Source organism: Pyxicephalus adspersus, chromosome 11, assembly GCF_032062135.1.
Source record: "Pyxicephalus adspersus chromosome 11, UCB_Pads_2.0, whole genome shotgun sequence".
Classification (NCBI taxonomy): Eukaryota; Metazoa; Chordata; class Amphibia; order Anura; family Pyxicephalidae; genus Pyxicephalus; species Pyxicephalus adspersus.
This window is the reverse complement of record NC_092868.1, coordinates 10,528,165-10,542,876: the sequence shown is the minus strand read 5'-3', so window position 1 is coordinate 10,542,876 and position 14,712 is coordinate 10,528,165. Positions and strand designations below refer to the sequence as shown.

At 38.6% G+C, this 14,712-nt stretch overlaps 1 protein-coding gene across 5 annotated transcripts in view; it reads left to right on the top strand.

Annotated features, from left to right (window-relative positions):
- Positions 1–14,712, top strand: part of ARHGEF1 (Rho guanine nucleotide exchange factor 1) — a 69,746-nt gene extending 55,034 nt beyond the window's left edge. For all 5 annotated transcript variants that reach the window (XM_072426682.1, XM_072426683.1, XM_072426680.1 and 2 more), the window contains 14 exons: positions 1,129–1,254; positions 1,454–1,568; positions 3,796–3,896; positions 4,316–4,393; positions 5,166–5,241; positions 5,561–5,728; positions 6,543–6,630; positions 7,187–7,291; positions 8,518–8,564; positions 8,959–9,078; positions 10,155–10,364; positions 11,792–11,916; positions 12,326–12,405; positions 12,944–14,712. In XM_072426682.1, coding sequence (XP_072282783.1) covers positions 1,129–1,254; positions 1,454–1,568; positions 3,796–3,896; positions 4,316–4,393; positions 5,166–5,241; positions 5,561–5,728; positions 6,543–6,630; positions 7,187–7,291; positions 8,518–8,564; positions 8,959–9,078; positions 10,155–10,364; positions 11,792–11,916; positions 12,326–12,400 — 1,434 coding nt within the window. In that variant the 3' untranslated portion in view covers positions 12,401–12,405; positions 12,944–14,712. The remainder of the gene's footprint in view (positions 1–1,128; positions 1,255–1,453; positions 1,569–3,795; positions 3,897–4,315; positions 4,394–5,165; positions 5,242–5,560; positions 5,729–6,542; positions 6,631–7,186; positions 7,292–8,517; positions 8,565–8,958; positions 9,079–10,154; positions 10,365–11,791; positions 11,917–12,325; positions 12,406–12,943) is intronic.

Below are 14,712 nucleotides of genomic sequence, written 5' to 3'. Positions count from 1 at the left end.
CTCTACTTCCCCGTTGTGCAGGCATTCTAAAAATGTACAATCCAGTAAAAGTAACTTGAACAATACACCCCCCTCCAATTTCTGCAATTCAATTCTGTGTTAGAACATTTGAGTTGATAGGTAGGGCTGTTATTTCGCTTATGCAGCACAGAGCTCTGCAGCATTATAGCTAACAGAAAAAAAAGGAATATGGCATATTTCCAAGCAACAGTTGGTCATCAGTGTTAACATGCAAGTGTGCAGGACCATTCATTTATAGACTGTCCAATGCACCAAACATTGAACTTTATGGCAGCAAACTGCAACACGTGCTAGTGTTTCTCTGCATTGCAAACTAAGTGTGCTCAAAGGGTACATTGAGGGGACATGAATGTTGTCCTGCAGCAAAATAGCGTGAATAGCCCCAAAGTGTGACATTGGCTTGCTGGCAATACAGGATCTTGAAACAAAGGCGCGCAGCAGGGCTGAACATAATGTCATCTTCTGCTTGTGGAGAGACAAAAAGGTTACCACTGATTCTCTGATACAGGTGGAAAGTCAGGGTTAAATTAAAATGTTTATTTTCCTTTTGGATTTCAGTTCACCTCCAAAACAGGGTACAGTCTGTAGAGTTCCAGCCAATGTCCTAAGATGAGAACAACGCACATTACTTACTGTATGTGGGTGCAACTTAGTGCCATTTATTCTAAATGCACCTTGTACCAACAGACGTGCATTGCAGCGCTATGAAATGCATTGCAATTCACTAACATGCTTTACAATGCATTGCCAGAAATGGTAGTGCATTAGGCAGCTCCTCATAAATAAATAGGCTATGCAATGCAATGTATGGAAACACATGCCATTAAAAGCTGATCAACACTTTAAAGCACTTGAACAGTGTAAATGGTTCAAAAACCTGGAAGGCTGCAGATCATTGTTTAGTGAGGGTTAACAAACCTGGCATTTTCCAACTGTTCCCCCCCCAGGGACCTGAATTAGAGATCAGTGAAAACTCTCCAGGGGAGATTCCATGACAACCTGTTTGTATTAATAGATGCACCAAATAGTGCTGTACAGTGGGAATTAGAAAAGCAACGATGTCTGCTTTATATACCTATTCATGCGCTGCCACTTTTTCTCTGCCAGTTTGATGGTCCAGAGGGACAATGGTTTCAGAAGATATCTTCGAGGTTCTGTAGCCGACAGCCATTTGCTCTGGAACAGCTTAAACAGAAGCAGAAAAAAGACCCCAGATTCACCCAGTTTATTCAGGTAAGCCTTCAATCACTTGATTAAAGCAGATTGCCTCTGTTACAGGAACATTGCTGTTGTGAAATTAGGCAAATGCTGCAGTTTTTAGATTTCTGGATACAGCTGGCCTTTATTACTGCCTGCATTTCAAGAGATACATTTGAGATTTTGCTCTTGTAGTTTAATTTATCCAAACTGTTCTCTTTCTTCTTGTCACCAGGAGGCAGAGAGCAATCCTCAATGCCGCCGGTTACAGTTAAAGGATATTATTCCATTTGAGATGCAGAGATTGACCAAGTACCCCCTACTACTTCAGAACATTGCAAACCTCACAGGTAAGTGCCTCACTCTTCTCTATATAAATAAGCAATGTTGTAAAACTTGTCCAATATGCCTTAGATCTTTCAATAAAATAAATTCTTTACATGGATCACTAAGATACATCTGCATTATGAAATAAAATTATAGGAATAGGTAAAAGAAAATCTGCATAGTTATTATAAAGAGTTGGTAGTCAAGACTTTTTGAAGTATAGTCTTGACTACCAACGCTTTATTATAACTATCCAGATAATTAATGCAAACTGATTATTCATCCATTTATAGTTTCTTGATATCGCACTACCTACATCTCCTGAAGATGCAAGTGTTGAGACACGTGTTGGAATTTTAAGACTCACTTGAACCTATATACCAATATATGACTTCATGTGACTGTTTCCCAATCCCATATGACCCCACTTTTAGATAGACCATATCAGAAAATATCAGCTGGTTTAAAGTGTACATCTCTAGAAATGTTCATTTCCCATTATGTAAAATGCTGCAATTACAGACGAATTCCCATTGATCTGTCTAAAATTCAGTGATTCAGGATTTGGATCAACTTTAACTTTTCATTGTTAGTGACAGCCAATTACAAGAGTAGGCTGCTGGAAAGCTACCTGTTAATTTAGTTTTGTTCCCACTGCCTTGAAGACGCCATGCTTCATTTTCTACAAAAGACTGAACTCAGGAGGGACAGGCAATCCCACCAAAATTTTTCCTTTGTGACTATACAGAAGGGCTTTTCTTGGGTTTCCTATTTGGGTGTGCTTGCTAGAAGTCACCTGATCATTTTTTGATGGTTGCAGTTATGGCACTTGTTGGGGCTTATCTTAGGTATGTTGGGGGTCCTGGGTTTTTTTTTAACAGGGAATTCTGACTTTGACCATTCAGAACAAAGTAAAAATCTCATTAAAGCCCACTTTTACCCCCCCTAGTGTTCTAATTCTGTCTGTATTTCCACGCAAAAAGTGTTACATTTTTTTGCATGGAAATTTATTTTACATTGTAAGCCTATAATTCTTAGGAATAACTCACCAAAATATGTCCAATATTTAATGAATTACATAATAATTTTTAAATAAAAAAAAACACAAAAATCTGGTAAAAAATATTTAAACATATAAGTGCACAGTAGCATATATAATATATATATATATATATATATATATATATATATATATATATATATAATATAATTCTATATTTATTATATAAAGATTTCTTTGTATTGGACTCAATACAGCTTTTTTGTAATAAATCCAATACAAAATATTTAAATTTCCCGCTGCTTCTCCCGCCCGCACCAACGTCACCGGGAAATTCCGGAGTTTGTCCCTGCACACCCTGGGAGAAAATCAGAGAAAGAAGACGTGTCCGGAGGAGCTGCAGGGACCAGCAGGACGCCGGGGGACGACAACGAAACAAGGTAAGTGGGGTTTTTTTAAATGTTTTTTAAGCGACCCCGAGCGTGACTCGGGATTACAGATTTTAGTATGTAAAATCCATCCTGAGCTGCACTCTGAATACCGCTAAGGGGGTTATGCTCTTGTACATAACTTCACTCGGATCCTTCACTTTTTCGTTGCTCCATCGAAGGCACGACACTATACCTGGAAATTCAAAGTATGGGGGAACATATAGCCATTCCCAGGCCTGGAGAGCATAACATGTAGAAGTGGGTGACATCAATAATGTGTAAGCTCCAACACAAAGCACTTGTGGTGGTTAGAACTGCAGAGCAGCAGAGTGGTGGAAGAGCAGCAGGAAGGCCAATATACGTGGGGGCTTGTTTTTCAGAAACTTTGGAATTTTTTGAGTCACTTTAACCTAAACGTATGCTTGGCGATAGTATGCATTGTGGCAGGTTTACCTCCCCTGCTCTCCCCAGAGTCCCAGACGAGTGACAAAGCCACCCTACTCAGTTCTACTTATCGAGAGCTGTCCATGCATCATAAATAGCTGTCCATCATGTAATAGGCCTAGCATTTGGATGCTCAAAATCTGAGCACTGTATTGTGTTAGGAAGGAAGAACCCCTTGTTTCTCCCTGCTCTGCACTTTCTAAGTACTATATTACCTTAACAGAAGAGTTAAAAATCAATCTTTGTGGCTATGTGGTCTATTGGATCAGCAAATTTCATATTGTCCATTTTTTGGATCAGATGGCTTTATATGGAAAGTAAAATAATTTAAAAATAAGTAAAAAATATAAAACCTTTAAATTCTGTGTCTTTTAGATGAAGAAGTGGAAAAGCAGAGAGTACAGAAGGCAGCAGAGTGTTGCAGACAGATCCTGAATCATGTCAATACAGAAGTGCGAGAGATGGAGAATAAGATGGTAAGATATAACTATGAGTGAATAACGTGTCATTTTTGCTGCAATCATGGGAGCATATTTAGAAAAAAGCCAATGGGCTGTTTGCCGGAAAAAAAGGTGTTGATTAGGAATAACCTAATTACCTATAAAATGCAGTGAGTTGCTTGAACTAACCAAATGCTTGTGTCCTTTTACCTCAACCCCAATTCATGCTGGGTGCTCATAAGCAGTCCAGACATCAGCAGAGGTTATTTTGGACTTTTCATAGATAATTGACAATTGATGTTCATGGATCACACTTTCATTCTCTCGTGTATTCACTTATTCTCCAGTACTGTCTGCTACACATACGATTGTGTAGTGGATCATTATGCCTACTTTTTTAGCTTATTTTTAGACAGACGTATAGATACAAATACTCTCTTTTTTGTCCTTCGCAGAAACTTACTGATTACCAGAGACGTCTTGATATGTCAAACTTGAAGCAGAGCAATGACCCTCTGTTCAACGAGTTCAAGGTAAAAGGATTACTTGATATTTTGTTTTTTTATTTCTTCCCCTATCTGATTAGGAGCCCATTAAAGGCCAAGTCATGTTCTGTGAAATGCTGATAATGGATACTCAAAACATTAACCAAAAATAAATGGGTACCCAACATGCATGACTTTTTCTAACACAATGCGCTATAGTTTGCTTCTGGCAGACTCTGGGAAGTGCTATAATGCAGGTGCATTGGGGTACCATTAAAAATAGGCAATTCTTACGCATATTGCAAGTGTTACTGTAATGTGTAATTGTGCTGAATTTGTAATTGGTCTAAAAGTTGTGGCCATTGACAGTTTTATTTTGGTCCATCAGCCAGAACACTGCTTTTGTTATCAACCGGCAGTATATAGATCAGCCTCCAATATTTGATAACATTTGTTTTAACCAGGAGAGAATGCAAATAAATAACAGCACACACACCAATCCCTGAGAGGTACGGCTGCAGTATTATAGCAACTCGGGAGTAAAGATTATTTCCTAACAGATCTCTATTTCTTGCTGATTTCCTGTAAGGTGAAATGCAATTCTCTTTACCAAGATCGTCAAGTCTATTGCATTTTTGTGCGAGTTTTCATGCTATCCCTCCCTAAGGCAAATGTAACATTATGTAACATGTAACAAGTAAGATGTCTCATATCTCCACCTCTTAAATAATTGTATTTATTAGCTGATTGAAAAGGTTGATGAAGTGCTGATGAAATGCTATGGTATTGATAATCACCCCATACAAAATTCTCTCTGCAGAATATTGATATCAGCAGGAAAAATCTCATCTATGAGGGATCGCTTACTTGGAGAGTCAGCAAGGACAAGTCAGTAGGTGAGAACTTCTATCATCTTTCTTTTTCTCTATTCATGTCATTTGTTCACAATTGTCTGGTCACATACTAAAGGGAAGGATTAGGGTTAGGGCACCACAAAGAGTTGTCACAGGGGTCAGTGGGCGGAACTCTGAACACACACAATTAAGTACTGATAAAATATTTTTAAATCAAATTAAAGGTACTTCTAGTGTAATGGAAACCACATCTGCACCATTTTCTGCTTTGGACATTGTCCTCTAATCTGTCTTACCGAATAAGCCTATATATTCTTTATTCCTTTCCATTGCCACTAACCCCTATATTCTCATTTAACAGATGTTCATGTCTTGCTCTTGGATGACATTATGATGCTGCTGCAGAAGCAGGATGAACGTTTAGTCTTGAAATGCCAAAGTCGGACACTGACCCCAACACCTGATGGGAAGCTGATGCTGAGTCCTATCATTAAGCTAAATACAGCGATGGCTCGAGAGGTGGCTACTGGTAAGAATCCTAAAGTCACATTCCAACTAAAACTCTTTTTTTCCTAACTTTTGTATAGAAAACAGAAGAGTTTGAACCTCAGTGATTTAATTATTGCTATCTGTAACCTCCATTGAGGAAGGGGTGGGATCTGCATCTTGTTTTTAGAATTCCCTCCATGTTCCCAGTGTGCAGCTGCATGGAGCGTAGCTGTATTACAAATACCCACCACTTCTTACGTTATGACTTGCATTTTGGGAAGGGCCTGACAGGCTGTATTAAGATTTCCAGCTAGTATTGGAAATCTTCATGAGTAGTAACTAGCGACCTGATTTTCACATGGGACTAAGTCAGACCTTTTATGCCCAGCCGAATGGTAATATTTGTGGAAGACATACACCATAAGAATCTAGAGCAGTCTTTTTGCCATGGGGGAACCCTTAATATACCTTTCAGGTCCTTGGGGAACCCTACTATAATCATCCACAGAGCACATTGCTGGCCATTGGGAAGATTGTCACTATTACAGATAGCCAAAATGATCATTGTATCAGTTATGCTGACCTGAGAGGTACAAACTGCTCATTGCTCATGGAACCCATAGCAATCTCTGGAGGATCCACAAAACCCAAGTTGAAAAACACTGATCTAAACAAATGTCGCTTATGCTGCTGGTAAAGTTTAGCAGTTTGAGAATCACTCTACACCTTTTCTCATTGTACCGACTGTGTTCTGAGTGTGGTTTATTTCCATGATTTGGCTCCTTCTACCATACGAAAGAATTCCACCTATATTGTACTGAATGCTAAAACAGTTATATGTGCTCTCATTGCAGATAACAAAGCCTTCTTTGTCATATTCAAATGGGAGGACAGACCACAGATCTATGAACTAGTGGCCTCTACAACATCCGAGAAAAAAATGTAAGTTCATAAGGGAAGGTAAGCTGATTTGCAAACAGTTCAACCTCAGGACTGTTTGGGTGATGTATACACTTGTTTTAATTGGACACAAAGTCTGTGCGCAAAAAAGGCAGAATGAAGACCAAGAACAATTCATTAGTATTGCCTGCAGTCTCTGAGTGGGCTATATTTCCTATAAGGGACTTAAAGTCACAGCACCAGTAGATCGCTTTCTCCCAGCAATGATCCAAAATGTCTTTTTTGTTTTACAAATGTAATAATGCAAATAAATGTGTGACAGTTTATTTGGAATGATGGTGACTTCCTGTCCTTTAGTTCTGGCTTTGCACAGTGACATTCGTTGTAGTCACAGATGTTGCACAGAGCTGTCAGTCTAATATGTTATATGATAGACAGATTACAGGAGGAAAAGAAAATACAAATAAGCTTATTGTGGGTTTGATGCGCATTCATCATTCAGAGCAAGTATAGACTACAGAAGCTGCAGTGTATATTATTCTTATGTTAACATGTCATCATCCCATGAAACTCAAATTATTTCTTTCTTTTTACACAGCTGGTTTTCTCTGATCAAACAAAGTACTGGACATTTTGAATCTTCTTCATCTAAACCAAGACCTTCCTATAATAATCCACCTATACTACCACAGAGCCCTTCAGAGTAAGTGCACTGTATAAGTTGTAAACTTTTTGTGACCTCATTTTATTATTTATGGAATACATTACCCTGGTTATCACATAAAAGGATATTATGATTTGGTGACTATATAAATGTAGAGATCCACAGGGCTAAAAAGTTCAGATTTATATCAGGGCATTTTGATGGGCTTAGCTTTATTCCATGTAAATGGGCTGCATAACACACCATCAAGGACCAGAAATCCAACTGTTAACATATATTGCTAGCCACTACATTGTGTTACAAATCAGGTGCATTGGGGATGCCATTCATTTGAAATGACACAACACACCAATTAAGGTAATGTGAATATTTGTGGCTCAGTGGTAGAAATGCTGGTTTCCTGGCTGAATCCTGAAATTCTGATTTGGGGGCATACATCATTATGGGCAAAGACAGGTGTGCTTAGTCCCTAGTCCCTTACCCCTCACCCCTCCATCTATATAGGAGAGCATTAAACCTATTAGCACCGTGAGCTATGACTCCGGGGACTCGTATGTCACACAGGATATTTCTTTTACTGTAACAGTGACTGGTCCTAATATAGAAACTCAACCTAATTACTGAACAAACTTAATTACTGGACATTTGTACAAAAAAAATTACAAAGCATACCAAGATTCAGGTAATAATACAAATGCTTTTCTGTATTTAGACAATTGCTTAGCTTAGACATCAGCTTTTAAAAAAAAAAGTTTTTTTAAGAACCTAAATGTACTTTATGTACTTGCACATGTACATCATGTGGATCATACATTTATATGGCCCTTACAGACACAAGGTTGACAAAAACAAATATTCTTTGCCTTGTGAAAGTGTTTATTTTTTATTTTGCAGAAGTTGGAGAGGCTTAATAACGAGGGAATGCTTATTAGATTTAACCTATGGGCAAAGTGTTAAATACACATTGCAATTCCTCTGCTTGTACTATTTAGGCCGAAATTCTGTTCAAATACACAACTGCCCCTGGTATAGATTGGCAGCTTCCTATGTCACCCTAAACCTGCTCATTTGAGAATGAATCGGCATTATCACCCTGCTCATTCATTCTCCAGGGAGTAGACAAATTATCACCGGAAGTTGTAATTATCAACTTGGAAACTTGCTGGACAAAAGTAAAAATTCAGCTCAGCATGATTTTTATTAGAAAACGTTTTGTTGTGTTGTTTTGTTCATTGTTTGTTCATTCTCTGTTCCCTGTTTTGCAGATTCAGTGAGAATGGTGCTTCCCTGAAAGAGTCTGTTGCTAAAGATGGTAAGGGATGCCAATTTTTGATAAATACTTATGTTTTTATTTTTTTTTTTGTTCCATTAAAAATTTAAATGACATTTTCCAGTGATCATTCAGATCCTTCCCTGCTTTCCATGTGCAGTAATATACCAATCATGTACAAAGCTGTTACAGATAGCAATGCGTTTTTGGGGTGTGGGAGGAAGCAGACAGACTTCATGCAGTTGGCATCCCTGGTGAAAGTCTTTGAAACTTAGTGCTGCACGTCAGGGTGGGGTTGGGGCTGTCTGTGTTTGATTTCCTAGAGGAGATTGTTTTACTTTTTGTTTTACTTTGAGTACATTGATCTTTATAACATTTGCTAATGCTGAGTGGGTTTGCATTTCCCTACCTTTAAGTCTCTTCTTTGCCTTTACAGAAAAGTCTCTGGACGAAGCTGGTTTGGGGCAAGAAGACAGTCTTGGGGATCCAACAACGCTTATGGAACATTTGGCTCATAACTTGGGAGGGAATGTAGCCAGCACAGCTCTGGAAGAAGGTAAGGAAATATAATTTAAAGCAGGTGGGGAATTTATATAATAATAAAGAGTTGTTGATATCACACAGCATAACCAGTTAGCACAGTTATCACCTTCTTTCCTAAATCAGGACATGTCACAAAGTTTTACCAGTGGCACCTTCACAGAAGCCTATCTCCTCCTTGTCATGTCTTTTAATCCTCCTTATTGGAGAGGATTTTTTTTACCTGCATTTTTAGAATGAATCATCATACTTGGCTACATAATTCACATATTGGCACGCTACTGGCAGCTAGGCTAATCTCCAGGTATACAGCTAAATAAATGAAATACATATAATTATGAAAGCTGCTTTACCTGCCAAAGGATTTTTTTTATTTCTGCTTATGTAGCCCTGAGATCTGCACATCTTTGGCACACAGCACAATCCTGCCGGGCACAAAAAGAGACCAGATTATTTTCCACTTCAATTTCACTTATAGGTCTCCTCCACACCAATTAAAATTTTAATATTGTGTTTTTTGTATATAGCTCCAACACAACTTTGTCCACGCTGCCATAAAGGACAAAAGAAGAAAAGTGATTTTTCAATAAATAAATTTTCTGATTTTATTGCTTTATATATATAATATATAATATAATCTCCGGCGTTTCCCCGTGACGTAGGTGCGGGTGGGAGGAATGGCGGGAAATTCGAATAATTTTGTATTGGATTCAATACAAAATAGCTGTATTGAGTCCAATACAAAGAAATCTTGATATAATAAACATATATATATATATATATATATATATATATATATATATATATAAATAAAAACAAAATACATTTCCATGCAAAAAAAATGTAACGCTTTTTGCATGAAAATTAGGACAGAACGCTAGGGGGTTTAAAGAGAGACAGGCATACTCTCGAGCCTTCACCTGCAGCTGAGATATTGATTAATACACCTAGATCTAATGTGCCTTCCATTTATCGCTGCCTGTTTTGTATAAAGTTGTTTGAATAGTAATAAGTGAAGGCCTCGAGTTAAGTGGAGTTTTAGTTTGGAAAAACTGTTTTCCTTTCTCATTCTCTTCTTTTTCTTTCTCCTAGTGACGGTGCTGAAGAGGTTGCTGGTGCGTAACATCCGACTTAGTCTAGACGCAGAAGCATTAACAAACCTGGAGAGCTGGTCTGACTTCTCCCGCGAAGAAACTGGAGGATCTCAAAATATACAAGATGAAAAGGCTGCCAATGGGGACCAGGAAAGAGATGACACAGTTCCAGAGTCAGAGCGAGAAGGCAGAGACCCAGGAGAAAATGGTGAGTACTCTAGATCTAACAATCTAATTGGAAGATACTAATAGATAATGAAGAATTTGTTTTGGGTTGCAAAATTATGTCAATATTATTCAACTTTTGAAGATGCCAAAGTTGGCCATGTTTTTACATTCAAACAGACACGGCTAAAATATTAACCCCTAAAACAGGTAGAGTCCTGTCAGATCATAGTATTGTTTGTTATGAGCTTTTTATTAAAGTGTATGTAGATCCAAACAATGATCTTCTCTTAAGCATTGGGGTCTGGTAATCTATTGACATTTTTTTGACATGAAAATTCTTTTGCCGACAACTTGGTGACTTTGCCAAAGCTGTCAGTGCCGAAAACTTTTTATCTCTGTAAAAAATATTTAATAAGTACAGGCAGTTCCCGAGTTACAGACGAGACGAGGTAGGGACTGTAGGTTTGTTCTTTAGTTGAATTTGTATGTAGGTCAGAACAGGTACATTATTTTAATAAATGCAATTAGGACAGATGTTTGTTTGAACATATTATTAACAGCGTGGTGTCAGTTACTGTATAAAATCCTCACTGTGAGTTAATCACAAACAAAGCAAAAAAAAACTTTATGGAGCCTGGACATCCAATAACTTCTGAAGCAAGCTGTGCTTTGATATGCAAAAAGAAACAACTGCAGAGTTTGTCTTGGTCTGTAAGGAGTTACAAGAGGCTACAGAAAGAGCTAAATCCCCTAAGATCATCCACAACCTCAGCTGTGTTGAGCAAAAGATTTCTTCTGCAAGTCATGCAAACTGCGCCCCCCCACCCCCTTATCAAGCTTCTGTCCTGCACACAAGCGAGCAGGGAAGCCCCATTTCTATCTAGGAGTTGTCCGTATGTAGGGTGCCCTTCACTCGGGACTACCTGATATTAAATCCCACATGTAATAGGTAGCTGCGGTCATTGGATAATTAAATTATTTCTTCTTCTTTAACATTCTTCTGCAAGTCATGCAAACTGCCCCCCTCCCGCATCAAGCCTCGTTTCTGCACACAGCAAGCAGGCAAGCAGCAAGCTGTTCGTATCTAGGAGGTGTCCATATGTCAGATGTCCGGGGACTACCTGTGTATGACAAAGCAAGCTTACAGACTGGTCAGTTGTCACTGTCCTGCATCATTGAGAATGTGTCTGATGGCGAAAGGCTTTCCTAATAGTGACTATCAGACATGGCTAAGGCATTACTCGCCTAAACAGGAAAAAAAAAAATATATATATATATATATATATATATATATATATATATATATATATGCTATAATTCAACACTAGATCAATTTTTGATAATGGGGTGATATTTGAGCAGTTGCCTCTGTGTTTGAAGTTCAGCTTTAATTGTGATGGTAATCAATTGTTGGTTACAGAAAGATGTATAGATTAAAATAATCAATTATTAACTTCTCATTTACAGGTCAAGACCTGGCCTCTAGAGATGTTGGGGAGTCTCTTTGTGCCCCCATTGTATTATCACAGGAGCAATCGGAAGAGGTTAGAAGGCATATCCTGCTACTGGAAGAGAAAGTCCACCAACTCAAGGTGAGTACTCATGACCTGAACTGTGAACCCTAATGACTGTCTTTCAAATATTGAATATCTAAAATAACATGACTTCACAGTTCAACCTGTGTAGGCTATGTGGAACCCTCTGTACCGATGCCCCTTTAATATTGCAGAACCTTGTCTGCCAGCTGTAAATAGGTGGGGGTGTTTTTTTTGTGGTCAGTATACCTACAGTAAGGTAATAATGCTAAAGTCAACTTCATTTCAAGCTTTATTGATGTTTGGAAACTGAAAATGCTTGATGGCACACAAGACAAGTGATGCAGGAACCCAGCATGGATTAACTTTCCTCCAATCACACAATAGTGGGAAATCTGGTATAGTTTGTGTTGACTTTCGAATCTCTTAGCACTTTCTTTATTACCTCTCTTTCTTTGATTCACAGTTGATAGAAGAGGATTACCTCCACCTACAGAGGACAGTCGCCAAATTCTCTGTATCACAAAGTAGTTTCAGATGAAACAGGTAAGTGAATGGAGTCTCAGGAAGTCAATCATATCAATAAATCCAGAATAGGGCAGAAGGCTCATGAAAGGATGTATTTCTGCATTGGTTACAAGTTTTTACATAATTTTACAAGTTCTTTTTATAATGCGCTGTTTGGCCAAATGACTCTGGACATTTAGTAGAAACATCAGCTTTTAATTTAGGAAAGCGGCAGATTTAAATATACAGAGCATGATCTTTTAAACCAGTGGTCGCCAACCTTTTCGGACTCATAGGCGGCTAAATTTACAGGCTTTGGACCGCACATGCCCCATAGTGAATTCATGATGCCAGAACCCGCTAGAGACACAACCTGCCTTCCGTCCTGAGCCTGTTATCTATATGGGGGACATAGTCTGCGGCCTTGGCCAGCGCACCCTCCCAGCGGAGTCCTCCTGACCCCACTCAGGGGTGCACCGGCCAGACCTGCGGACCGCCAGTTGGCGTCCGCTGTTTTAAACAACATGTGGTTGTGTTTATATGTACTTTTAGTAACTTTTTATTTTTTTATCCGCAGGTGACATCCTGACACACAGTTCTGTTTCATCACTTCATGTTCACCAAGAACGATAACGACATAACGCCAAAACCTACATATTGGTGTTTGCTTTGGAACAAATAGTCATGCGGGTGGGACTCAACAAGACTGCCAGTCATAGGATGGGGGTGGACGACTTTTTTAAAAGAGGCTCCTGTTTTATTTCTTTAGATCACAAGACACAAGTGCCTTTTGTTTTTTATATGTAATTTTTCAGGGACTGTAGCAGGGTGGGGAGATCTCAAATCACTCTCTCCATATATAAATATATATATTATGTATTCTCTTTTTTTTAAGTATATATCAGATATAGAGATTGTTATTGTAGCTGTACAGTAAAAGGATCTTGTTTGCTTATTAGAGAAAAGACTGGTCTTTTAGTGCCTCCTTCCTAAATTTTATAAGGTCACACAAGCGATACCAAATTTCACTGGAATCAGATGGGACCATGAGTTCATACTTCCTTATCGGGTAAACGGGACTTTTAAGATGAATGGCATAAGAGGTTTTGAAAGCGAAAGTAATGCGGTACGTTTAGTAACAGATAACTGAGTTGGATGGTGTAAAAAAATAAGGGGGCCACGTCACCCAGTATTTAAAATTTTGGGTAGGCTTTGGCAGGTTGAACCTTTCATTAGCTTTGTTTGTCTCTCACAAGATTTACAGCCTATACCTTTTCTGATATACCTTTGACTCCTTCATTCAATAGAGAAAACTAAATGCGTTCTCTAATGGATGTATGAGAATAAGGAGCAGAGCTGGGACTTCAGATTGCTCAGTTTTTCTTATTTCAGAGATGCAACAAGTCAGCAGAGGTTCAATATGCCTGCCTTGGTAAGACAGCCGCTTGGCGAACAAAATGCATGGAGGAGGCAGATCGTTTGTGGCTGAACCTAGCCTATCAGTTCACTAGGAGCTAGCAATGTTGCTGGAAGGTGAATGGCTTTTATAACAGGAGTGTTGCTAGTTTTTGGGAAAGCGATAGGTTGAGAGTAATTAAAATAACAGTATTGACTAGGAAAAAAAAAGCCTCTGCTCCACAGGTGTCTTTGCCATTATCAGCCCTCATTACAGGTCAATGGAACTGAGGTTACTTTGTGCCTTTTAAGATTTTTTGTAATACTGATTTACTGTAATTCTATCTCAGATTTCCTTTGGCTATACCATTCCACCTAAGGGAGCTGTAGCACTGTGCCTTACTAGGGTGTTAATACCCGCCTTGGTATTAATCCACATTCCGTGTAGATTACCTTGGGGATAAAGTCTTAGGATGCACATTCTGTATTCTTGAGTCACCTTTGGCAAATTTCCATGCTAATGCTACGTCTGTTGCACTAACTTGTTGGTAATGGGGGACTGATAATGTGATAATACACACCCAGGCTCTCTGTGCAAGGCAGTGTTTGTGCCAAAATTGTATAATATTATCATGGATTGTTATGTATGTGTATTGAACAAACGGTGTAGATAAGTGTAAAGTTAATGGTTTTAGAGGACGCCACAGATTTCTTTTGCTTATGGTGAAGTTGCCAGTTGAAACAGTAGTGCCCTAAAGGCGTAGTCGACCCAGAACTTATTTATCACTGGTATCTGGATTCTGATGGGTTTATTTACAAGTTGACTTCTACAATTGCTTAGGGACTCCATCACTCAGATCTCACTCCTAAACCTAATGATTTGCTTTTGCTGGTATGAGCCAAGACAATGAGTCTGCTCTTCCTGCTGTACTTAAAATAAATAATAAATAA